Raw genomic sequence first — 25894 nt, 5'->3', positions numbered from 1 at the left:
AAGGACAGTCCGGCAGGGATCGCTTTTACTCCCTGTGGGAGGTAGTTATTTAGGTAGAGCATAGCTTCAACTTGGCTGATATGGTGCAGATTGGCATCAATTTGTAAAGTTCGTTGTATGTATGCTTTTTTTTTTCAAATTGATTACCAATTCCAAAACATAGAGATTTGTAGCATCATACGTTTTCTAACAATAATTACAAGTTTATATGCGTGCGTTGAATTCATCGGAATTAGTATCATTCTTGATGGACTTGGTTCGAACAAATTAACTTGTGAATGAATTCAGTTTTATAATGATCATTATCCTGTAATTCAATTTCAGTATTTTGAAGCAGGCGGGAAGTAATTTCAGCAACACATTGAAAGGAAAGTGGACATGCTATATAATCCTTCTTAGATGTCTTTGAAATCTCATTGATGTGTGTCAATTTAGCACCTATAACTAAGCCTTCAAAAATTGAGATTTCAACTAAAACATCAAAAGAAGTTCAAATTTAATTGGTTTTTTTCTTTAGTCCTTAAAACCTACCAGAAAATTTTATTTTGCAATACCTGCTCTGCATTGCTAACTGTACCACGAAACAATTTTCAATATATTCAGCTTAAGGAATGAATTTTATGTGATTTATGCAAAATATTCATTAAAGACACTTTTTATAGCCATACTGCAAGGCCAGCTTGAAGCAATGCGGAAGCGAATCCAATGGTTGCCAAGAGTTCCACCAATCGTTTGAGCATTCGTTCGCTCGTTCAATGTCCAAATGGCAATGGAATGAACTGCATCAGCAAGCAGTCGCAACATTTCTTGTGCTTTGCTCCGTCATATTTCATACGCTGGCAAGGCTGGTGCGAATCCCAACCCGTTCCCGTTCGTCCACCCACCAGCTCGACTCGGGTTGTCACCTTGGCTGGAGCCGTAACGGCTTTATTGCCCAAGATCGGTGACAGTGATTGGGAGGGATCATGAAAATGAAATTGAAAAATTTAGGAAGCCGCAATGAATTTATGAATATCCAACGTTGCGAGACGCGAAAAGCCAGCCGATTGGAGCGCAGAAAACGTCGTTAGCGCGGTCCGTAGTGCCGGTTGCGAGCGTAAGCATCTCCGAGACTATGGTCGTTTGCTGTCGAAGAAGATGACAATTCACAAGTGAGGGTAAGCGGATGAGGCTTGGTGAATGAGAACAGCATTTGCATCGATGCAGTGAACTATAAACTGCAAAAGACTGTTTACACTCGGTTCAGTGAATGATGCAAGGGGAAATATTAAAAAATAAATACTTTTTTATGCCGTCAATGATTGCAAACCTTAATCAATGTCATATAACAGTTTTGCCCGAAAAAGCTTTATATTTTTCCTGAAATCCAATTGATTACAAAATTTTACTGTTGCATTCATTTTAAGGCTTTCCACAATCCAGATATTGCAGCTAAAAATACCCAATGCATAGTGTTTTGGGCTCACTGGATTTCCGTTTCAAAAAACATTATCCACTTTAACTCATTAAGGTGAACAACTTTCATCACCTTCAGCCGGGCGGCCAGTGCGGTTCTTGGGGTTTAATTGAATATAATTATTATTTTCCTGTTGCTGAAACGGGGTGAAGTCCTTATTGTCGCACTTTGCTTTACACTCATTTCACCTCAGCGTAAGCGAAGTTTAGCACCAGCTCCAGTTTCCAGGAAGCCTGCCTGTTGCCCGGTGCGGGAGGCGTTAAGTGAAATAATTGCAGTGTCATAAGTAATGAGCCTTGGAAGTGGAGTGCTCAATTAATGAGAGTAATGGTCCACTCGGTTGAGGTTTGTTTTTTTTTTCGAGGGTTGCTGAAAAGAAACACTTTCACGCGGTTGTGGTAATTATCGTGCAAACCACAATAACAGAACCCACGTGATTGAATTTAACATTGTGCACAGTGGGATTGTGTGGCTCCAAAAGTAAAGTTCAAAATTTCAGATCATATGTACCATGTTCTCTAAAACATGATTCATGCGTATTTTTCAATACAATTCATCCACATAAATATACACATGCTGTTAAAGAACGTTCCAGCTGTGTTTGAAAACTTAATTTTTTGTCGTATGAAATTTTCATCACATCATCACGATGATTTGCTTGGCACATTAAGCGATCGCGTAAATTCACGCGAAACCGGAACATGAAACAACGACGGGCGCGCACCAGCGTCGTTGACGCTAATTGCTGTGGAATGAATCAACGAAAATTGCTCACCATGCTATGGGTTCAAATTGCTACTAAATAGCAATTAGAGTTTTCACCACAGCTGTACCATCGAAACGCGACCGAGCAAGATTTTAAATCTGCTTGATGCGGAACTAAAGCGGATATATAGCTGATGTACATAACGTGCAAGGTGTATTGAACAGGCTGGTATAAATCATACTCGAAATGACAAGTTAGGATCCAATTATACATCATTCATAGGAAAATGAAGCACACAATAAGTGGACAAAAACAAGCACTACTCACCGGAAGATGTTTTTTTTTCTCTACCATCTGGGCTTCGAAACCAGATTAGAACCAAAGCACTTCATTGTGACTGAATAGCTTCCGACCATGGTAATCGTGAAGCAAACGATTCTAGAGCTACCATAGCAGATGATGATGATGATGATGCTGGTAGCATTGTCTTGCAAACGGACACGAGTGATAAGTGTATGTAATGAAGTTGATGAGATGTGTGTTTGTGTGTGTGAGGGCTTTTTTGTGTCCGTCGCCACTTGACAGGATACATAAATCGATAACAAGCAACCTGTTGCCAGTTGAAGAGGATTGACGTCTAGAACAGGCGTATGCTTTGGATATATTGCCCATTATCTAGAAGAAACGTTCCGTACAAACCGGAAGTACGACACATACAAAGCAATCGTCGCAATAGGATGGTCAATTCCCTTTTTTGTCGTCAATACAGTTGATGTTGTGTACGGGTTGAATCATAGTTTTTGATCAGCAATTTTTCATCATTGCATAACCAAGAGTTATTCAAATATTTGAAAGGCTGTAACTTGTCAAATTTGTCAGTTTGAACTTTTTTTACGATTTTTTGGATGATAAATACTTTAGCAATTGCCCACATACCCAATAACGTCATCCACGATTCATGAGAGTAAGATTACGAACACAAAAGCCTCTAAAACAATTGATATCCACAAAGCAAAGACTGCTGTGAGGCATGGGGTAAACGTACAATAAATTACACCAATCGATTCGCTATTCCCACTAATGGTGCAAAGTTTGATCGTTTCAAATATTTATTCCAAAATAAGGAGCCAAATAACACGACAAATGTGGCGAACGTGTCAAGAACGGTTTAACATTGCCCAAAGATCCAAACGCACACACATACGTGCGCACCGTCCCTTTGGGATGGCAGGCTCCAAGCGATGTCAACTTCATATGTTCCCACCCAGCCCAATTCCAGCAGCCAGGCAAAAAGGCTACTCTCGATGGGCACGTTTCAAATAATCCCTTTAGGGTAATGGTTGAATTATGTCGCGTAACGTGTGCCGATTGGCTGGGCTGGTGTTCTGTACCAGCCCAGCAGGCCGAGGGAAAAGGGGCACACCATATCTAGGCAGTGTTTGGCGGTGAGAAAAATTGAAATAAATGTACCGTAAGTATTTGGGCCGCATTGAGACAACCGGCCCGGGAAACAATCCACTTTGCACGAAGCGAAGGTAAGCACTTCATTTTCGTGGTCGGAAGATGCAGCGAAGCAACAGCTGAAGGTAACAACAGGCTGAACAAAATGACATCATTTGAAAGCTCATCTTACGAAGTGAAGTTTTCGCCGAAATAAAATGTCTTCTGCTCTCTGGAGCATTGCGAGCAGAACATATTGTGTTACGCGAGGTGCGTGCGTTTGTGACGTGTTAGCAGGCGTTAAGTGTAAGCTTTCACACTGTTTTAACATCGTACAGTATAGGCTTTCAATTCAATTCAGCTGAATGCAGACACAGCAAGTGTAAAAAAAATATAAAATAAATAGATTCAACAGGATGGAGTGTCTTATTTCAAACCATCAAACCAGCTCAATTAGCACGCTAGACTTCAACTCTCCGTCACGCCAACCATCCGTGTATTGATTGTTTAGTTTCAATGCGATTAGTAAAATAAATGTTTGTGTGGTAGAGCCTTTTTTTGTTCTTCGTTTCGTGACGCACTGCTAATATAGGAACGAACAAAACAGTTATGGCCTTTCAGTTGACCAGAGCGTTGTTTATTTTTTTTCGTCTATTCAACTTGCCCATGAAATGGGAGGCTTCCATCAAAAGGGCATGTCATAAATTATGTGCTCCGCCGTTACACCTAGTAATCCGGCTGACCTCTAACACGGTTTGGGGACCGTAGGTTAGTCGCTGTGCGTGTCAAGTCACCCGAAAAACAAAAGCGTAGGGTAATTAAATAGTTTATCATGAAAACACTATCAAAGGTGGAGTGTGAAATCGTTGAAATACGAAAAACGTTGGCAAATGCGATAAACCGTAACACGTACGATTGGAAAAAGAAAATGGGGAGCTTTGCCACCGGTAGTGGCCTTGCTTGGTAGCTGCTGCAATAGTGTTTGATTTGCAACACAGTACAGAAACAAATACCCACATCTCCCAACACCATTTAAAGAGCTGCGTGTTTAGTTTCGTTGCATGAAATTTCGTTTGAAATGAAAACCCGGCACACGGTAAAGCAATTTATTGAAAGTACGTTTCGGAAATAGGTGTTTTGGGACCTACAATTGAGGAACGTTTTCGGCACGATTGGTTTTTGATGAATTGTAATCATGAAACAGCTCCATCCAGATATGCTGCAGACACATTGGTTGCAGGTTGATTTGAATAACATGTTTTATTTGGATGAATGTATAATTCATTTGCAAAGTAATTGAACCGTACATTAGCATGTTTTGCAACATAACAATCTTGTTAATGATTGCGATATTTCAGATTGTGTTTGAAATTGTATGTAACCAAAGCATTTTTCTACATCTCTACAATACTTGCTTATGTTATTCATTCGATTTAGCAGAAACTATCGTAATTTTAACGTAAAAATAACTTACCTGTACAAAGGAATTCCAGCGTCGTCCTTAAACCACAGAACCATGTACACCTTATCCCTGGACGGTGCTGATAAAGGACAGGGCAGAGAGATCTTGCGACCTTCTACAGCCTGTATTTCGGAGGATTTTACTGTAAGAAGAAATTAAAGAATCATATGTGAATATGTCAATTTGAGATCTGAAATAATTTAATTTCCTTATGATTCTACAAAAAAATGCAAATAATCATAAGCATCCTTGAAAGTGAACTAATATTCAGCTACGCGTGTAAACTTTTGGTCAAATAGTGTGGAGCTGTCAGCACAATCATCAAAAAGGCTTGACACTTCAGCAAATATTCTTGTGTCACCTTGCCTTGACGTAAACAGCCACACAGAAACACCTACGGACCATCCACAGTGAGAACGGATTGACGGTTTCTTCAGCAACAAAGATTAAGTGTATGATTAATGGAGATTCATATGTTCCTGCCAGTCAACCAAAGCCTACAGATATGCTACATCAAAATGACCCCGAAGCAGTTTATATTCGCACACAGAACACAGGCGGGCAGGGGAAAAGGGAACGAAGCGGTTGATGAATAAACTTACACGGCCTTCACGAAACGGACTTAACGCCCCAGCAATGGCGCATTCTAATGATGGATGGAGCGGCTGAACGCACGAACGGTTGGTTGAAAATTCCTTTCCCGTTTTCCCAAGGCTAAGCCATTTTATACCCTGAATCGTCCGTGCGAGCATACGGGTTGGTTTTTGTGTGTGTATGTGTGTATGATCCCAGAGCTGAAGATTCCTTGCTTGTCCCCCTCTTCTGTGCCACCATTTCGTTGACAAATAGAGATGTGAATGGAAATCGTTGCAAAGGCTGAAGGAATTATCTGTTGATATATGATCGGTCATCGTTATCGGACCGTGCGGATTAGAAGGATGGAGCAGAAAGCAGTATTTATAGTTCAACAATCCGTCGATGGTCGATTGCTTGTAAGGTTTGTTGACAGAAGGCAGCAGTAATGAAGAACGTGAATGTGCGTGCGGGTATGCCATTGTGAGTGAAGGTTTGCTTAACACTCAATCAGCTAAAAATACATATTAAATGTATGATCCGCTTAAGGCTGTTGCTTTGATGGAAGTGATCTTAAAGATAAGAGATTTTCCTCTAGCTTACAATTATAGCTTCTGTACATCTGTATGGAAAAGGAAATGGTTATTAGATTAATATTTACCCTAGCTGTTTACTAGAATTTTCAACCATCCCTAAGTGCATGTTCACGAATGAACGTTGTTACGAATGCAATTATGAATAAAATATAAAAATAGATATTACCCAATTCTCTTTGAACTCAGACGCCTTGTCGGCCTCAGACGTATGTACAACAAAATGGCAAAACAGTGCCCTCTTTCACTATGCTGAGAAGCAATTGGATAGCAGTAAAAGGTAGCAGGAAACACTACAAACAGAAACCGGAAAATGGTCAATCTTACAGCGGCCTTTAGACATTGTGCTGCAACGTTCACCTTGCGCTGTTATCCGTTAGATTAGATCATAGATAGAGGCAGCAAGCAGCAAGTACTTATAATGTGTACATCAACGGTAACGGACAACAGAAAGTGAAACGATTCCCTAATCTACTCTCACGGTCTCTTGCTGTTTGGTCACATATGCCACGGTTGTACGGCTGTGTTGCTGCTGCTGCAACGGAACGTACGTCACGGGCATGTAGTCCTGTGGTCCTCCGTCCCAGCTCCCGAACTCGACGTCTCGGTCAGAGGAAACAGGGGCTACTTTTACGCTTGGTTAGCGTCCCGGTGGCGTTTGCTGGAAACTGTGGCGCATTACTCAGCAAATCTACCACTCGGCTGCAGAGAGGCATTTTACCTTCCAGACCGCAAAACATTCCTACCGTGGTGAGTAGCCGGAGCTGGTGCTGCCAAGTGAAACAGAGTCATCAGATTACGTATTTCATTAAACAAAATGCGAGCTAAACAGCCGACCTCAGTGTGCCTTCTTCCCGAAGGGTCGCGAGCCTCGGGTTTTGAGAGGGAGACTGGTTTGGCTGGTTGACTGCTTGTTTGAAGGTATTAATTTGTGGAAGCCACAGTCGATTCGTCACCGACGGGTCTGAGCTCGTGCTTGGACGGACTGATGGGAGAATTAATTCGTTGCTTGCAGGCGTGAGGGAAATGTGTGATTGTGCTGCACTCACCGGCAAGGATTTAGCTTGTCAAGAAGCCACAGACAAGGCAAACAACTTACGAAACTCTAGCGACAGGTGAAAATCGCTAGGGCGTACCTCGTTAGGTTCAAAATAAAAAAAAACACAGATACGTGTTGTTAATGAGAAACTAATTCTAGAGTATTTTTATATTACACACAATATACTACTATGCTTTGTTTTGGTTATGGCACCGTAAAAATTCCAACATATAAAAAAAACTTACTTATTTTAAAGTGATGATTGAGATTAATTCCCGCAATTTAAAAAAAAAACCATTCCCATAGAAATAAGAAGCCAATCTTTCACGAGATCCACTCCGCTATACAAAAGAAACTGCCACGTTAGCACGAACGGAAAACCGTGATTATCGAGATAGCATCCGCGTAGACGGTCGTTCCGGTCCGTTTCACGCTTGTCAAACTTTACCAATTAATATGCATATAATTCTACTGGCGAGCATCTTACGCCTCAGCGACACTAGCGTAAAGCTTCCCGTTTGCCTTCGCACTAAATGGTGGGAATTACAGACAAACATTTCAGGACGTCGTTGGGTTTAACAATTTGCATCGAGGGTCTTCCCAGCGTATCTGTCTGGTCGCTTGTGCGTTAGGATGAGTGTTGTACTATCTTTTTCGCTTGGGGGTGCGAATGTGGGACGAATATTTTTCGCCTAACGTTAGCGCTAAGCTGAGCGGATTATCTCCAGCACCGTCCAATGCAATAGCAACTTGCTTGCTTGCTAGGTTTTGTTTGTTTTTGCCCCGCCCTGCTCACCTTGTTTTCTTCTTTTCCTGTTCTGGACTGCTGTGCCGGACTTCCATTCCGCGTGGCAGGAAAAGTTTACCCGCTAAGCTAGGCAAATTTCTAGAGATTCTGATTTAGAGCAAGGCGTTGCGGGAGGGACAGCTGCGTTAAGGGATTTCTTAATTTGTGCGTAAAAATAACTCAATTACGATGAATTGGGCTTAGTGCAAGAGCTGTTACACGTGACCTAATTTGAATTGCAGAAAGACGAAAATGGAAATGAACAATGAGTAAAAACAGAACAGAACAGAACGGTTTGTTTTCTGAAACAAAGGAAAACCAAACATAAATAAAGTAAGAATGCTTCGGCAAAGTTGTTGTAATTTGTTTTCAAGGAAGACAAATGCTTTTGATTTTGTCTTGAAATTCGCACGAATTACACACACAATTTTTAAAAAGGGAAAATTAAAAAAAACAGTGATCAAACAAATGATTTGTGTAATACACGGAAAAAGATACGAAATATCATTCGTTATTGAAACATGAAGTTGAAGGTGAAATATTGTTGATAATATAAAAATGTTCTTTAAAAAGGTGGTATGATAAAATATGTGTAGCAAATGCTATCTTAGAGATTTCTCAAAGAAACTAAACCTCCCGCAGCTAGAAGAATACACAGTCAAGCAATAAACTTTGTGCGCACTGTTACTCATGTATGCATCGTACATTGACATGCAGAATGTGTACTTTACACCACTCTGCACGCCTGCTTTAGGTAGCTGCTGCAAAATATCATGTAAGTTTGCAACAGCCGGTAAACACATGGCAGTATGTACACGGCTTGTTTCTGAGCGCTGGAGAACATCTTTTCCCAGCCACGCTGAATGTCTTTGACCTTTAACTCCTGGGACACATTTACGCAAGACACAGCTCGCCTGGCAGGAAAACGTAATTAACAATCTCTTACAAAATGCAATACGTCTCTGTAACAGCAATGCTGCAAAAGTCTGCACCAAAGCGTAGTGGGAAAAGTTATCATATCAGCTTCGCACAGTAACATACACAAGCAACCATGCGTCTCCATCGTCGCACGCTGGAAGGTTTGCACTACCATGGAGCGCGGAATTTATTTTGCAACATATGACCGGGTGTACGCGTGTGTAATTGTATTGCACTGCGCACAGTGAGACATCATTTTTGTAAATGCTACTTTTAACATTTTCTACGTTATGCCTGTCCATATACAACAAAAGAAGGTTAGCAACACGGAGCAGCGCGCCCGGTTAAAGGAAGAGTTCAGGAAACGCTATCTATACCGTCACACCGTAAAAAGAGCAAAACAATGTGTAAGATGCTTTTGTTGCGTTGTTTTATTACCATTCACACCCACCTGTACTGAATGCAGGCTGTGTTGCGTTTGCTACACCACCTTCTTACGCTATCATTTATACCTGCCTTTGGCATTGTCACGCTGAATTCACCTTTCTTTCTTTTTTGTTACTGTTATCAGTGACAGTTGTTTCGTGGTGGTTTTATTTGTTGGCGTCGGGTTTTGGATTTCTTTTGTTGTCTGTTTTCATCCCTTTTGGGTTTCTCTGTTTCATTTGCAGTGCGATTTGAGAGGCTCTTGTATATCGTAGCCATGTTATTTAGAGGACTTTTTGCGATGCTGTTTTCTTTTCCGAGCTTTTCGCAATTAGCATTCTGTTTAGAATGGGTTTATTTCTATGTAACATTCTCGATGTGTACATAAAATTTGTTTGTTACTTTGTTTCATCTGATACAGTATATAAAAAATGATAAATATTTACTGTTTATTTGGAAATTGAACAACGTTATTTACAGTCGTTGCCGCTAAATTTTGACTCTATCTTACCTGTTTTGTCTCAATGGTATTAGTTTTTGACAGTGCGCATCAATTTTTGTCTGTGAATCAATCGCTTAGTATCGTTTGTTAGCAGTAAATAACTTCATTGATAGAAGTAGAAATGTAACAATTTTTATGCCAATTTTGAATGTTTTAATGGAGCGAAAAAATCATGTTTTTAGGTATAAAAATGGCTTTAAAATTTACAAAATTTCATTATTTTTCTCAAAAAACAATCAATTTAAACGGTTTTTGTATTGTTAACGTGATTTAAGATTTAAATTGTCAAAAATCTATTCAAATACGATTAAAAATTATCATAATTCCTACAAGAGTCTAAAATTGAAGACTTACAGACAAAAATAGGTGCGTTCGAGTCAAAAAATGATGTGCACTGTCAAAAATTGATGCCTTAGCGTCAAAATTAGGTGGCAACGACTGTATACGATGTGCATTGTTAGTGTAGCAGAAAAAATGCTATTTCCGCATTGACAAAAACTAGAAAGCCTATATCTATATCTGCTTAAAGCGTACCTAGAATATTTAAAGAGAAAATGGAAATAGGGTAAAATGAACCCGAGAAACAAAGTGGTACAAAAACTTTCAAATATGAATAGCAGCATGTGGAGTGAAACGGTTCCAAGAAATTTATGATTATTAGTTCTACCCACTCAGAACTGCTTCACTCCGCGGGTGAGCATAATTTTTGAAAGTCGATTTTTTTGGAACGATACCGTAACGTTGACGACGGTTTGGGAAAATGTGGGCAAATGCTACAGAAAAGGGATGTGGGAAAACTACCTCGTGGTAAATTCATAATCCTACGCCCAATCTAGGGTTGGCAGTTTTCATCAACACCGGAGAAAGCAGCATCTGTTCCGCGTTCGAACCTTCGATTGCAAATCACTCCAGTGCCAGTGCTCACCATAGAAACATCGACAAGTACAGGCAACAGTTCTCTGCCAGCAGCGTGTTGAGCGTAGAAAGAATGGGTCTGTACAGCACACGTGGCAGTTCGTTTCGTAAACAAGCATTTCGCGAAGGATTTAGAGTACGCCTGTAGGCATATCCTTTCACCAATTGCTCGAATCCCTTACATTTAAGCCAACGTTAGGCAGGTTGGGGTTGGCTTAAGGTTCGTACCCAAGTAGGATTCCCTTTTTCTAGTGCAATGGGTTGTGATGGATGGATAGACAGGGTTTTCCAAGTCACTTGAATGTTGGAAGTGAAGATTTAAAGTACGTTAAACGTAATCTGAAAGCTGCACAGATGAGTTCATATTATAAAATGCCATTCAAAACAAAAAAGTTTTGTTTTAAAAAGCGTAACACTATATTTTGATTTTGGTATACGGTTTTACAGCTCCGTAGCGGACTGTCATAACTTTACAAAATTTTGAATACAAAACTCATTGTTTCAAAACTGGTTTTTGGATTTCTAAACTGAAAATCACCCTTAAAGCTTCAGCATTCGTTTAACGTGGTTGAAATCTTCAGTATCATCTTTGAAGTAGATTGGAAACCCCTGCAATATCAAGCTAGTTGCAATCGTGAAGTATGGATTATTTTCCATCGTCCTTCCGACACGGGACTTTCATCCATCCCAACATCAAACAGGTTAAGCGGATGGGCAATCAATACGGGAAGGGTGGAGTAAATTTTGAGAATATTATTCTCGTACCGGCCCTTTTCGATTTTCATATCTTAAGTTTATTATGCTTGAAATCTCTATTGGGCAGGACCGATTTCTCGAAAGCAATGTTGTGATTGAGCAATGTATTGAATGGTTGCTGGGCGGGTTTGCCTGCCCCGTTGGATGGAAAACAAATTAGGCATGAAAATTTGCGCTCCGCAACACATTTCTACGCAAAATTGTAGGTTCGGGATTGTGGTAGAATTTTGAAGGTTGATTAGAGCTACAAAAAATTTGGCATTATTAGTTCACTGAAGGTTGATGTTAAAGTTTACCCTTCGAGGAAAAGAAACTTTCAAAGCAGGGTGAATTTTGGGAGTGTTCAAGTTGAGAAAGATTTTTTTAATTATTTTTAATTTCCCTATTATGGGCTGCCTCCCTTTTATTAACTTTTAATTACCTAGCTATTATATACTATTAACTAGGTTAAATTCTAGATTTTAATGGTACATATTATTTCTTCTATTTGGTGTAATTAATTACCACGCACTCGGATAGTCAATCCTTGCTACGGGGGGACGGTCTATTCTAGGCTTGAACCCATGACGGACATGAGTTGACGACAGTACCACGAGACCGCGCGATATATTATTTACTATATTGTAATAAACCTGCTTCTAGGTATGAATGTACTTTTCACTTTATTGTGGTACCAGTTACTGGAACATATTTTTGTGTAGATTCCTGTATAATTAAGTAATGCTTAATTTAGCTCTTCAATTAAAATTACATTATTTATAAATAAATAAAAAACCCTGAAAGAATTAAAACAAGTTAAGTAAGTTAAGTGTTGACTGGAAATGGTGTCTCAAAACTTTGCCCACATGTTATTGTATACCCTAAATGTCCTACAGTTGTGTAGATTTAGAGGGTTACATAATATCGTTGTAGTAGGTTAACATATCTCAGAAATATAAGTTTATCTCACCATAAGTATTTGAATATCGATCTCTTATTTCATATTGTTGCTTTTTTTACTCCCTTCTTTTTTCCTTACTTTTATTTGCCATTCCACTCATCAAGGATTTCGAAAGGGATTTCCTATTTTTTCCAAAATAACTCTGGAAAATTTTCATCTATACCAGCAACAACAACAAACAAAAACATCCAACAAACGACACCACTAAGCATCCGTTAGTGGTTTCGATCGTTCTGCATGGATCTGATGGCTACACTGAACGAGAGCGTGTTTGTCATTCGAAAAGCTTTGAATGGCGCGTTTTTAGTTTTTTTTATGATACCATTCGCACGCTACTCTTCATGCATACTTTTGCCAAAGGACGAAAACGTGCACAGCACACAACTGGTGATGCCACACATCCATGACCTCTGTGTGTGACGACGGATAGTTTCGGTACCATTAGGATTGTTCACGGAAGACGCGTCAGCATCGATTGTAGATAGCAACGGCATGAATTTGCACTTGGAAGTTCTGCTTCATTCGTCATGTGGTTGGTTTTGCGTTGAATAATTCTACGTGCAGGCACCGGTACTGCTTTAAAGGAAATGGAATAAAACAAAGGATTTTTTTTGGAATTTGCATCCATCAGTGTTTAGTTACACACATTTGTTTTCATTTGCTGTATGTACACACATCTGTTTTCATTTGTTTGTGGTAAAAGAATTTGTAGTATGATGCATTTAATTTTGCAAATAGCTGTTACCGAAATTCAGTGCTTTTACATTACAGTTCCTGTTAGGGAATCATTGTGCACCAAGGTGCACAATAATTTATCGCAACGCCACCAAATTCAAAATCGTCTTCATCTCAGCAAAATTTCATCAACCATCCATCCATCTATCCATCCATCCAACCAGCTCGTTCACCCGACCGTTCATCTATTCAGTGATCGACCGATTTAGCAGCACTGTGCTCTACCACTGCTCTCTGCTCACCCAGCGTGCCGGGGAATATCTTCACTCTGCAGTGAGTGTTGTATGTGTGTGTTTGTGTGTTTCCTGCCAGCGCACAACTGCTGGCCTTGCAGAAATTAATCCTTTTACACGCCATTCATCACGCCGATATCAGTGTCGTTACGAATGGTTGCACCGCGTAGCTTAATCGACCCGAACCTGCTTGATTCCATCGGCCAGGTCGGGCCCACCCGCAGTGCCTCGTCGTCCATCGTCGAAGCCTTCGCTAGAAGCCGTGCCATTATTATTGATCCGCTTCCGGGCTCCGGGGCTGATGTGCTCGGGTTAGGGGGCGGTTTTATTACCGCGATAGACGCGTCGTTGATGCTGGGCCAACCGTGGGTAGGATGCGACTACCTTTGGCTGGGGAAACGCCTCACCACAAGCAAAAGGCGGAGGCTTTATTGCCCTGTTGGATGGTTCACATCTTTGCGAGAAGCGAGCGAGCCAGAGCGATGTGAAGTTCGCAGCTGCCCCGCGCGGTTCGGCGCTCATGATCGTGCTGGAAGAAATGCCAAAATGCTGCGACTGCCGTTTGTTGCTTCCGGTTGGCGCACACTTCCTATTTGATGGCAGGCTACCAAGCGATCCTATTCTCTCGGGTGCCCTTTTGTTAGATTTATAGACGCTCAAATGAAGCGATACCATGACAAGGTAAAATTAAACGTAATTTCCTCAACGTTTTATGAATTTATTATGTGTCGGAGCATACATCCGCCTTAAAGCAGGATCGATCGATTTGCATTGGGGCCCGAGCATGCCAATGCTAAAGGGTATTGTATGTTCATGAAATGTAATGAAGTACTAAGAACAGTGGTATGATAGCTATAAATAGTTGTACCGTTCAAAGCTAGGAAGATGATAGTTCAGTTATACAACTAAAACCAAATCAACTCAAAGGAACCAAAAAGAAATCAATCACAAGCTCTGTTTAAAAAATAAATAAATTGTAAATTCCATAAGTCTTAAAACACGTGCTTTCCTTCCGAATCTTCAATGAAGATTGGTTTTATGTATGAAATTTTACATCAAGGTTGTTTGAACGAGACGGCAATATTTTAAGACGGTACTTAAACTGAAGGTGTGATCACTGACATGTCGGGCATACTATACAGATGTGATTTTGTATCATTTCAATTACTTATCAAATCAATTTAAAAGAACAACCTTTTTCAACACACTTCCATCGATTATCTATTATTCCTTTAAAATTTGTATTAGCTTCATAATTATTTGCTTGCAGCCGTATAGCTAGGAAAGCTCTAATAAGTTACTAACTATGAAAAAAAAACTGTGCCATAAACTAAACACCCCAATTCATGCAACAGGTCCAGTGTCACTGAAAAAAATACAAAAACGCATTGACCAAGCTACAAGACGAATTTGAGGAAATGAGGAATTACATAGGCAATGAGATCAGATTAACTTAATTATTTCTGTAGCTAGTGACATTGCCGGTATCAACAGATCGCGAGACTAGTATCAGAGGCAAAAGGTTAAAGCGAGATTGAGAAGTGACGACATTTCGTAGCAGCATGAAATTAACTCTCACAAGCACCTTTCCCACTTTGGCGAAGATGCTTGCCGGTGAATTGCTGAAGTACGTTGACAGCTAGCCAACGATCTTCAGAGCTCAATATCAAATGCAACTAAACTCCGATGTGCTCGGATTTATCGCTAATTGTATTTTGCGAAAGTTGTGAATGCGGTAGCAAAACACCTGCCAATCAAGAGTGATAACAACCACCCACTACCATCGCCAGAAGATCCCGTTAAACGAGCAATGCTTTGCAAACTGATTAGTGGCACACAGATGCTACTTGATTGAAGGCGCGCTAACAGTCCGGGCGCAGCGGTCTACTTTTGCTCACTTCTAATTTTGCTCGCTTTAAGCTGGATGCCACTCGTTTCACAAGGATGTTGGGGTAAGGACTAGCCGTACCGCCTAACGCTGGCGGCGAGATCAAAAGATCAATTAGTATGTGATGAGTGGTTGATGAGTTTATGTGCATCGAAAGCCACGTCGACAGGGCATTTCGATAAGAAGCTCTTGGAACGTTGGTACTCAACCGTCCATTGCATGCCGGGCCGGTCGGGGCTGTGGAGAATGTTATTCTGCAATCTGATTATGCTGTGATTTGATTCCACCAAGATCTGCAATGATGAATGAAGGCAATGTCACACAGATGTCATCAGGTTGCTCTGTATTAGCTCGCCGGACCCCGGCGTGTGGACAGTTACGTACGCTTCCGTGCAGCATTCAATCCATCCATCGCTGACTGAAGCTGACAGTGTGAATGATTTTTCATTGATTTAAGAACATACGGTCGATGGGGTAATGGTTTTGACAGGCGAAATTGCATTTAAAGTTGGACAATAATCGTACCACGAAAAAGTGCTGCTATAATCTATCGCTGCCGTCTTATCTGATGATTGGAATTGCAGATGAATTTACATGGAAATTTTGCAATTCAATGAGTGTGCTCGAAATAGATAAAGTAAGTTAATTAGAGCTGATCAATCCAGTTTTCAGATGTTTCACACATCTATTGAGCCATTTTTGATAACGATATCCTACTTGTCATACACAAGAATAGCTCATTTACGCTCTATCTCCACGTTCACAAAATTTGCGATACTGTACGTACTAGATACTTGCCTTTTATGTTGCTTTAGGCCTGCATAACAACTGTCGTCATTTTGCCGTCGAATGTAAAGCTTTAGCTCACATTTTAGGAGCATCGTTCGGGAATATTATCAAACAAATAACATTTACTTTTTACGACCTTTATACAAACCACATAGTGCAATCACTCTATGCCACTGCTTCTGCGTAGTGGCATGTTTGTGTACTAAATTCCTTTTTGGTTAGCATTTTCCTTCTCATTCATTGCTAGCCCAGGCCAGAACAATAGCCAAACTATAGCCGAAAAGATTATGTGTGGAACCCTTTTTCTGTGCCTACCCGTTCTGGGGCACACTGAATAACAGGACCTCCCTCATACTACTGCAGACACACACACAAACACGTTACCAAAATGAGTGAGCACCATTGAAATGAAACGGAAACCATTATTCTCACTGACAATCGTGATTTTCCGAAATGCTCTAGCACTGGTTAGCGCCAAAACCGAGAAGCAGAGGTGGTAGTGGATCAGCGACATTTGGTGAATGATATGGGAACGGTTGAAATGGAAGAGATATGCCAAGCAGCCTAGCCGCCGGTCCCATATGCGGGTGCCGAAGGTTGCGCCTTTCGGGGGCCAAAGACATGACAAAGCCGGTGCCTTCGGCGGGCAACCAGGCAAGGGATTAGTTGATGTTTGTCCAGGCGTGATTGTTTGTGTCTCGCTTTGACAGCATGTGTGTGTGTGTGTGTGAGAATGTTCGGGCCAAGCGCCAACCCCACCAACCGGACATTCTTTCTACGGGCGAACATGAGATACGCAAAAAGGCCCTTTCCTTCTTGTTAATACCACTTTTGTTACACTATGTTTGTCTGCTTGCGTGTATTTTGTACGGGTGTGTGTATGTGTGTGTGTGTGTGCATGTTCGTGTTCTGCTAAGGATATGTTTGGCCTACGGTTTGGGTCTTTCAGAACGACTGAATAAATCCTTTAATCTGATTTTTAGAATCCTCTACATTGCGACACACCACTCCAGTGTCCAGGGTGCATGAGTGATACCAACCGACCGCCCTTCCACCCGCCCGTTTACCCTGCGCACTGCCTTCCGCTTCAAACTCGTTAGTACGATTCCCACACGCATTGTATTTGTCCTAATCCTTTGTCGGTACTTTTGTGGGTGATACAAATGTCATAGCTCGTACACGAAACTTTTCAATTCCACTCCTATCCCGGGCGCTCCGGCCTCGCAGTGCTACCGCAGCAAAACCGGACCAAAAACCCGAAACCACGTCCACCGTGACGCTTCGCTGTACGGGAATGCATGACCATTCGGAGCTTTCCGGTAAAAAAGGACCCACCGCAACACCACGGACTGATCATTTGTTTCCGCACACACATCAAAGATGACGATTATGGTCCCTGGTCCCTAGTTGACATTAGTACATGTATATTAAGAGCAAACCACTGTAACGGCCACCCGTCATCTTAGCCGAGCACGGTGTGCGCAATACCTCGAATTACAAAAATTCTCTCCAGTGTTGGAAAGGCATCCTGCCCAACGAATGCTTTTCTCGGCGATGGGATGGTGGAGAAAAAGAGCAACCAGCCACTGGGAACCGTTTTAGTTCGCCCTAGCGATTTGCGCTAATCGCTAATTTGTTGCTATCATCGTGCTCACTCACACGCTGGGTACGGGGCGCACCTCAATGATGGGATGCATCACTTACAGCACGGTCTCAAAAGGATGCTTTTAATGGGTTTGCTGTTACCGGTGCTATGTTTTTCGTCGCTTCACTTTCACTGCGAGAGCCTTTTTTTTCTAGCTTTAGCACAGCCTTTCGACCAAAGGGCACCGAGCCCAGATCGTGTGAAGCGATAAAAGCTGCCTGCAGGGCAACGCGAACTCCATGAATATGATTTTAATTAAAAACTCTCGAATGGAAAGCCCGGGACTAGCCGACCGCGATATGGATCGATTGCTTTTGCCGCATTCGACAATGTGTTGTCAGCTTGCCCTTCGGCTGGCGGGACCGTTGGATAAAGCCGATCGATACGGGCGATGTAGAATTTTGGGTGCAAGCCTGTGTGCTATTTTTTTCTTGTGCAGATTTATGGATGGAACTTATCATCGCCATAACATTGTGGTGGAAGAGTGAGTTTTATGAGGCAAATTAAATGTACTTATGTGTGCAATTTTAGCAATAACGTACCATTGAAGGCGTTTGGTTCACTGTAATAATTTGTTGTATTGATATAAACGTGCTTGAACAATATTCTTTCGGATATGTGTAGTAAATTTTCATTGCTTTTAATATACCAATTTATGAAAACAACTTGCGGATATCATATTTTGTCTTTGTAATCACCATTTAATATGTTACCTGTTTTTAAATATTAACATAACATGTAATTAAACAAAAACTATCCAAATGTTTTATCAATAGGACAGAATCAAAGTAAAGTATATTTTTACACAAATTTAGTAATTTTGACATATCCTGCTGTTAAACTTCAGAACCTCGAAAGAGTGTCTAGATTTAAGAGGAGTCCTTCTAGATGCTAAACTCTCCTTCTAGGAACAGATATATCAAGTTGTCGCTAGTGGCAATCGACTACTTAGTTTGGTCATACACATGACGCGCGAGCTTCGTGATCGTATGTGTTTCAAGACACTGTACTGCGCATTTATCAGACCGCTGCTGGAATACGCTTGCATTGTTTGGTGGCCCGTATCTACTCGGGCACTAGCGTGACTAGCGTGATTGGTCGCGTCTACAGGACTAGGTGTTTGCTACTAGGGATCCCGCCCTTCGCCGAACGTGTTGAGCACACCAGGCTGGCATTTATCACCGGCCTCTCAAACGGAACCATCGACTGTCCCGACCTGCTTTCGCGGATTCACTTCTATGTTCCTATCAGAATACTTCGTCGTCGGCCAATGCTGACAGTCGCTGAAATCCGGACAACATTTGGCTTCCGCAACCCTCTTCTTTGTATGTGCCATTTACTAAATTCAGCTGACGATCACTACGAGTCTGGAATGATGATAGCAGAACTGATTTCACGTTTAAGAGTTCGGAATGCGTCCAACTATAATGATATACAAATGTTATCTATTGAACGATAACAATATTGTTCGTTATCAATTGTATATTGTAAACACAATTTGACTCGTGAGGGCTTTATAGTCCATCGATTAATAAACACTAAACACTAAACTAAAAAGACTAAAACCAAAAAAAAATGCGCAGTATTTTAAGGCAAGCACTTCATGGTATCGTTTGGTAAATCGGTTCTTTCTCCCTTTTCCTGTTTGTTTGTTTGCTTTGAAGATTTACCTACTGAAGTAATCTAGGCAAAAAAAAACTTGAGTTTGACGTGTGGTTTTATATGGAGTGTTGACATGATAGACCGGAAATCTGCAAAACTCCGTATGAAAAAAAACTGAGTATTATGGAAGTAATTATAATCAGTGACCGTTGCCTCGTAGCAAGGACCGACTATCTGTCTGGATGGTACTTAATAAGTCTCAATAGCCTATATAGGCCACCATGTCCGCGAAGGAATTTACGCCAAATACAAGAATAATTATTATTTGTAAAAACTTCAACTAGTGAACATTTGGTTCACAAAAAAATAGACTAGTTTAGTTTAAACTCTTAATAACACCAAGTTGTTATTTTGCATAGGTAATTCAATTCAGTTTCGGACTCTCCTGCACAGTGGCGGATTAACACGAGTGGAGCCACACTAAGCAGCCACACGAATGTAGGCCTTTGTGAAGACTCGAGCGAGAAGAGAAATTCTTAACCCGAGAATGATTGAGAAGCTAATTTACATGTGAGCAAGAGGAATGTTGGGTTCTGCTTAAACCGCTTTTGCTCCTGTATCAGACTTCAAGGCCTTAAAGCGGTTGTAGCATTGGTGGTAACGAAAGATATAAGATCAATTCATAATTTTATTTTGTTAAAAGATAAATGGTAATGTTTTTGGTTTATCGAATTCGATCTGCGTTATGCGACCGGTTTTCATGCAGCTTTCGGGACATAAGACATATAGTTCATCAAGAAAATCATCACGAAAGATTCACGAAAAATCACCCTCATCATTTCTAGAAGATCCCAAAAAAAAAACACATGCCAGTTAGCTTCATTTTTACGACTACGGCTACCATTCATCAAGAAATCTACGCCTGGAATAGCGGCTGCAACTATTTATAAAGTTATATAATACAGATTCCTTCTTAAAGCAACATAATAAACTTGCGCTATGAAAGCCGAGCTTGCCAAGCTCCCTTTTTGGAGAAAACGCTATCGAATGGAAACAATGCCAAGTATGTTGTAGTCCAATTTTTCGTCTATGAGTAGTTTTATTTTCCTTCAAGACTTTTAAAGATAAATTAATTAAAGTTCTTTTGTTGCCCTCATTTAACCATTTCTGTAATTACTTGCTTACCAATATACGGCCGTAGCATCCTTTCGGCATCTAACGATCCATACCCGGCCGTAGTCTCCTTCTCCATGGCAATATAATGTAGCGTAATACAATATCGTAAAGCATAATAGCCCGGGCTACACAGCACGGCTGCACCTTTCCAACGTCTGATGCATTGCTAACGAGAAGCACACATTCTACCAGCTCCGGCCCGTATCGCTGCACATTCCTTTAGGATGTCCGCACGCTCGCTGAGAAAGCTTCCTTTCGGTGTTGATTGAAAACTTTTTCCGCCCTGAGATGGAGCTTCCGCATGAAAAGATGAGCCGCACTGCCACGTGTCTGACGATGCGCTGACGTGCCGGTATAGGTATCTCGGGGCTGAAAACTGCATCCATTAAAAGCGTTCACAAAACTTTCAACTTATTCCCCGAACGCTGTTTGGCGTGATGGCGGAAAAGATTCCTTAACGCTGCTTTAATTATTACCACATTAGCATAAATAAAAACTTTCCACCAAGCAGCGTGGTGACGCACCCGCTAGTGTGAGTGTTGTGTGTTGTTCGGCCCCGGAAAGGATGATAATGGGAGGTGAGAATTTTTAATACATTTTTGCTTAGCGTGTTCGTGCGCTGCGAAACAAAGATAGTGTCAAAACATTCAGTGTTGAAAAGTTTTCGCTAATGATGGTTTTTTGTACTCTTCCGGTGTTTTTTTTTTGTATGGAATTGTAATAATCACAGCACGTTGATATGCATAAATATTTGTGTGGGATGTGATAGAGGAATTAGGCGCAATTTTTTTTTCTCTAAAATTGTTAATCTGAGGTAAGAAACAATGGACAGAGGTGTGTCAATTTTTGCTCATACATTTTCAACAGTTCGTCATACCTTTTTTACTCTTCTCCAAAAGAACTCTCATGAGCAAGTTCACCGACAAAGAGGGAGACAAAGTTTTGTCGCTCTTCCGGGATGTACACACATACCTTTCAAATTCAATTTGCATGGAAAGTTGCGTCAAACTTTTCTTCTTAGTCTCTATCAACTTCAGTCATAATTTTAAAGTTTGCCGTACTTTCCGAGTCAGAACATCCGTGTTTCCGTGTTTCCACACCACGGGGTCAGGAATCGAGAGCAAGATTATGGAAGCGCTTTTTTTTTCCTCCCCGGAGAAGCTACTGGTATCCGTCGCCACTACTATCCACAATATTAACGCAAGGAGTAGCAAAAAAGGGACTACACGTAACAAAAAATAAAGGCCGGAAAATGTTAAGAGATGTTAATGGTCATGATAATCCAGCAGCCGCCGCTGAGTGGCGGCCGTGCCAGCCACACAAGCAACAGTATGAAAGTGTGACGCTCACTACTGACACCGTTGTTAAACGAATAGGTTAGTCTGGTGCTGAATCAACTATGAAATAGTATAAGCACATCCTTTCCGGAACAACCGTATAAAGAAACAGCTTAAACGTTTGCTTGCTTGCGCGGGTAAAATGCTTTTCCTTTTGCTACTAAATACATTAAGATGAAACAAACACCAAAACACGTCATGGTCCTCTTGCAGAGGACCGGGAGGAAAACACAAAGAAAGGTATGGAAAGCATAACAAAAACGGTTGAAATTATAACATGGCAAAACATTTCCTTCACCCCCACGTCACAGGTTTTGAATCGTTGACCTTTCGGACGCCGTGGCAGAAGCAAATGGGGTATAGGCCGCCGGTTCGAAACGTTTGCTCATTAAAATATGCTAACCGTGTACTTGTGCCGCCTGCTTCTTTCCTTCTATTTCCCGGAGCTTTCAGTAAGGAGGCTTTAAGCTCGAATACCGCCCACCGTAACCGAACGCTGCAGCGGGGTAGTGCTGGTAGAAAATCGGCCAGCAAAAATTAACATTCGCTAAAGTTCTATGCGTTTTTTTTTCTACGGTTCAACCTCATTCCTCTCAAAAGTTTTGTTTTCGGTTTTTTAGAGGGAAAATAAAAGAAAAACGATACAGAAAACATCTCGGAAGGCTTGCTGTTTTGGAGCTGCTTTGGGGTGAAAAGGAATGATTCCATGCGGCCATGTGTATGGACCGGCGTCCCGGGAGTTCGCTGCGAACGGAGCAGATTGAACGATACGTACAATTTAGTGAATCGTATAATTAAGCCAAATTTATATTCAAATCAAAACTGCTTAACATTTATACGACTTCTTTTCTTTTTGGTGCTATGAAACCATACCTATGTGTATGGGGTAAGGTTAAGGTGCAGAAAGCAAGGCGAACTCTGCCACACCGTAGACGAATCTTTTCCCGTTCGGTCGATGAGTTTTTCTCACCTGCACACGCTCGGTGTGAGTGTGTCAAGGAAACGAGAATTGGCGTAAAAATGTGATGGTTTTAAAGTAAGCGCAGTGTGTGTGTGTGCGTGTGGTACAAAAAGTTCATTTCCATTTGATATGGTTTTTGAAAAGAAATTTCAACCACTTTGAATGTAAAATGTGCCCAAGCAGTGAATAAAGATAGCCAGCTGGCGTCGGTTCGGTTTGGGTGAAAGGTGGACATTTTTCGGGTTGGAAAGTGTGAATAAACTTATGTGAAAGGAAAAAACGAGAACTCAAGAAAAAACTGGATGAACAATGCGATGCAAATATATAGAAATTTGTCACAAAAAGGTTTATATTATTATTTAAAGAGAGGAGTACCGAGAAAATGTGGTTATTTTGAGGGAATATTTTCCATTCGTATCATTCGGTTTTTTTTTTAAAGAAATTGTACCATATGCCTCGTGGTATTTTTTTTTAATTTAATACAACTATAATTTATGTTATCGAGAAATACGTACTCTTGGAACGTTCCTTATGAATAAAACAATAAAAATATTCATGTCGCCGTGCCATCATATCTGACAATGTAGTTATGAGTTTTAAAAAATGAATCTTACATTTGCTACATTGCACAAATTACATTGTTACAGTTTTCATGGGTTCTCATAATTTTGGAATAATTTCTTTACTCTTTCGTTTGGAAAAAAAACTCTTAACACTCCTGTACTGATGGTTGCTTAATATATCTGAACAAGCAAAATATCATTTATCACACTGTTTAAGAGAGTGAATTTGAGTGAAGTGAAACAACTTCTATTTCAATAATTTTACAGTAAAAAAAATTTAGTATTTATGTCAAAAATAATCGTAAAGTCAAAGACAAATTGTGTTACTATCTATAATCGCTTTAGTTGGGTCAGTAATAAATATTTTAAAATAATGCATTATTTTCCACAACGTTGCGTAAATGTTTTAATTTTAAATTGTTACGTTCAATTATTATTGATTATTGTACAATCAAAGTATTGGAGATTTTTTGTGAAATCCTATGTATTAATTGCCTTCAATTTGGATTCTGATTGTATGACACTGTATCATATTCATTTAGAACTTCATAGGTAACAACTCGTTAGTATTTTATTTTTTACAACTCAACTTACCTATTCGGGCGATTCTAACCCTTCTGTAGTGTATATCACGTTTATTAAATACCCAAGTATAAATATGGTCCATTTCAGGCTTGAACCCATGACAGGTATGTTACTGAGTAGTTCGAGCTAACGACTGTACCACGGGACCACCGGAACGATATGTTGTTAAGTCGTCCAAATTGAGGACTGCTCCACATGAATTGACAAAATGTAGTTTAATATAATTATTCTTTATTTTTCTGTCTTTTTAAATAAAATTCTAAACAATTTGTTTTTGTGCCACTAATGTGTAACTGCTATCATTAAACGAAGCTCTGTTAAGAAAAAAAACTTTCCTAATCACTCAATTTATCCCTCTTTCTTTCATTCTATTCAAACTACACTCGTTGATGGATTTGTATGGACAGTATGGAGTGTTGGTGGTGAATATGTAGATTACACTAGGTCTCCTACGCGTTGGTAATGTTTCAATTTGGATAATTTTATTCCCCCTTTGCGTACATTCCAAGTTATTCACCGAACAGGACCTATTTCTTGCTCGAGGGGAGTGTGTTGATTTCACTTGCGGTACAAACTCGATCGCACTTGTTCATTCGCAACCTTAAGCCATTATGCACGATAGTACCGGAAATATAATTTATTAGAGCTCACCACGCGCCCTACGGGAGAACACCGTGTAAAAGTTAAACAGAATATTTGACTTCTCCGGGGCGGGAAAACATTTCAATTACGCTAAAATACGTCTGCAGGCATATATGCGGGTGGTCGATTTTACAGAGTTTGTGGGTTTCCTGTATTTATAGCCTTTGAATTCTGTTTGATATTTCGATCTCGCCACAATTCAAATGCTACACCATTGTGCAAACTTCTTAAAGTAGCATGAAAAAAATGGAACAATTCTATCGTCAAAATATTATTTAATGTTTATACTACACGACACGAAAAATACACTTACGTACGAATCACATGTTAGACTCCTTCGCTACTACAACCAATTTGCTAAATTGATTCAAAACAAATTACAAATTGTTAGATACAAGCCAATACTTTTACCGTTCGCAATACAAACGACGTTCGTTAGCACTGTGCCATGTGTTTATCTTCCTCAGCGCTAGAAGCACCCGACCCACCACAACGGCTTTCACCGGTTTGAAGCATGATCGTTAGCCCAACAACCGAAAAGTCAAATAATTTGATGGGTTTGGTGAAAAGTTCTTATCTTACGTCGCTCGTCCTGCTCCCTCCGAACTCTCCCACAATCGTGCAAGGCGGTGCAGGATCATTTGAAATTATTATCTCAACCTAGCCCGGCTGATCCTTGCTTTCAGAAAAGCATATAGGCACCCGGGTAGCATCTGACAGGGATGACCGAAATTTTCACACGACAAAGTTCCTCTCAAGACAAAGTTCCGATTTCTGGCTACCGTTATGCCGCCCTTCCAGTGGTGGCGTTTGGTTTGTTTTTATGTACCAAACACACATACATTCGTGTTTGTGTGTGTGCATGCAAGTACAGTACGTGTGGCACGAATCCGGGCGGTTTGTACCATTGAGTTGCTGCAGTTCGCTCGAGAGGAACCAGAAGTCCAATTCTCTTTCCCTATCCATTGAACCGACCAGAGTGGGCACACACATATACCTACACACATACAGGATGTTTGGTGCTCCTGGAGAATGGCACTAAATAAAGCCTAATAACAGTGCTGCAAAGGGAAAACACATAAATACATCACAAATTAAGTGGAACACTCCCTTTCGCAGTGCCCATCAATGAAGCCAACCATTCTCCGTATCACACTGGTATACGGGCCGCGTGCGCCCGCACAAAACTGGCAATGCAGTAGGGTAGGGCCGAGGGCTTTCAATT

General features: G+C 40.7%; 2 protein-coding genes across 6 annotated transcripts in view; both read right to left on the bottom strand.

Annotated features, from left to right (window-relative positions):
* LOC120957747 (uncharacterized) overlaps positions 1-25894 on the bottom strand; it is a 457854-nt gene that overhangs the window by 323869 nt on the left and 108091 nt on the right. The window lies entirely within an intron of this gene.
* LOC120957032 (neural cell adhesion molecule 1-like) overlaps positions 1-25894 on the bottom strand; it is a 200624-nt gene that overhangs the window by 78118 nt on the left and 96612 nt on the right. For all 5 annotated transcript variants that reach the window (XM_049608386.1, XM_040378954.2, XM_040378953.2 and 2 more), the window contains exon 4: positions 5077-5206. In XM_049608386.1, coding sequence (XP_049464343.1) covers positions 5077-5206 — 130 coding nt within the window. The remainder of the gene's footprint in view (positions 1-5076; positions 5207-25894) is intronic.

This window comes from Anopheles coluzzii, chromosome 3, assembly GCF_943734685.1.
Source record: "Anopheles coluzzii chromosome 3, AcolN3, whole genome shotgun sequence".
In the NCBI taxonomy this organism is placed as follows: Eukaryota; Metazoa; Arthropoda; class Insecta; order Diptera; family Culicidae; genus Anopheles; species Anopheles coluzzii.
Note: the sequence above shows the minus strand (reverse complement) of the source record. Positions and strands in the feature narration are given on the sequence as shown.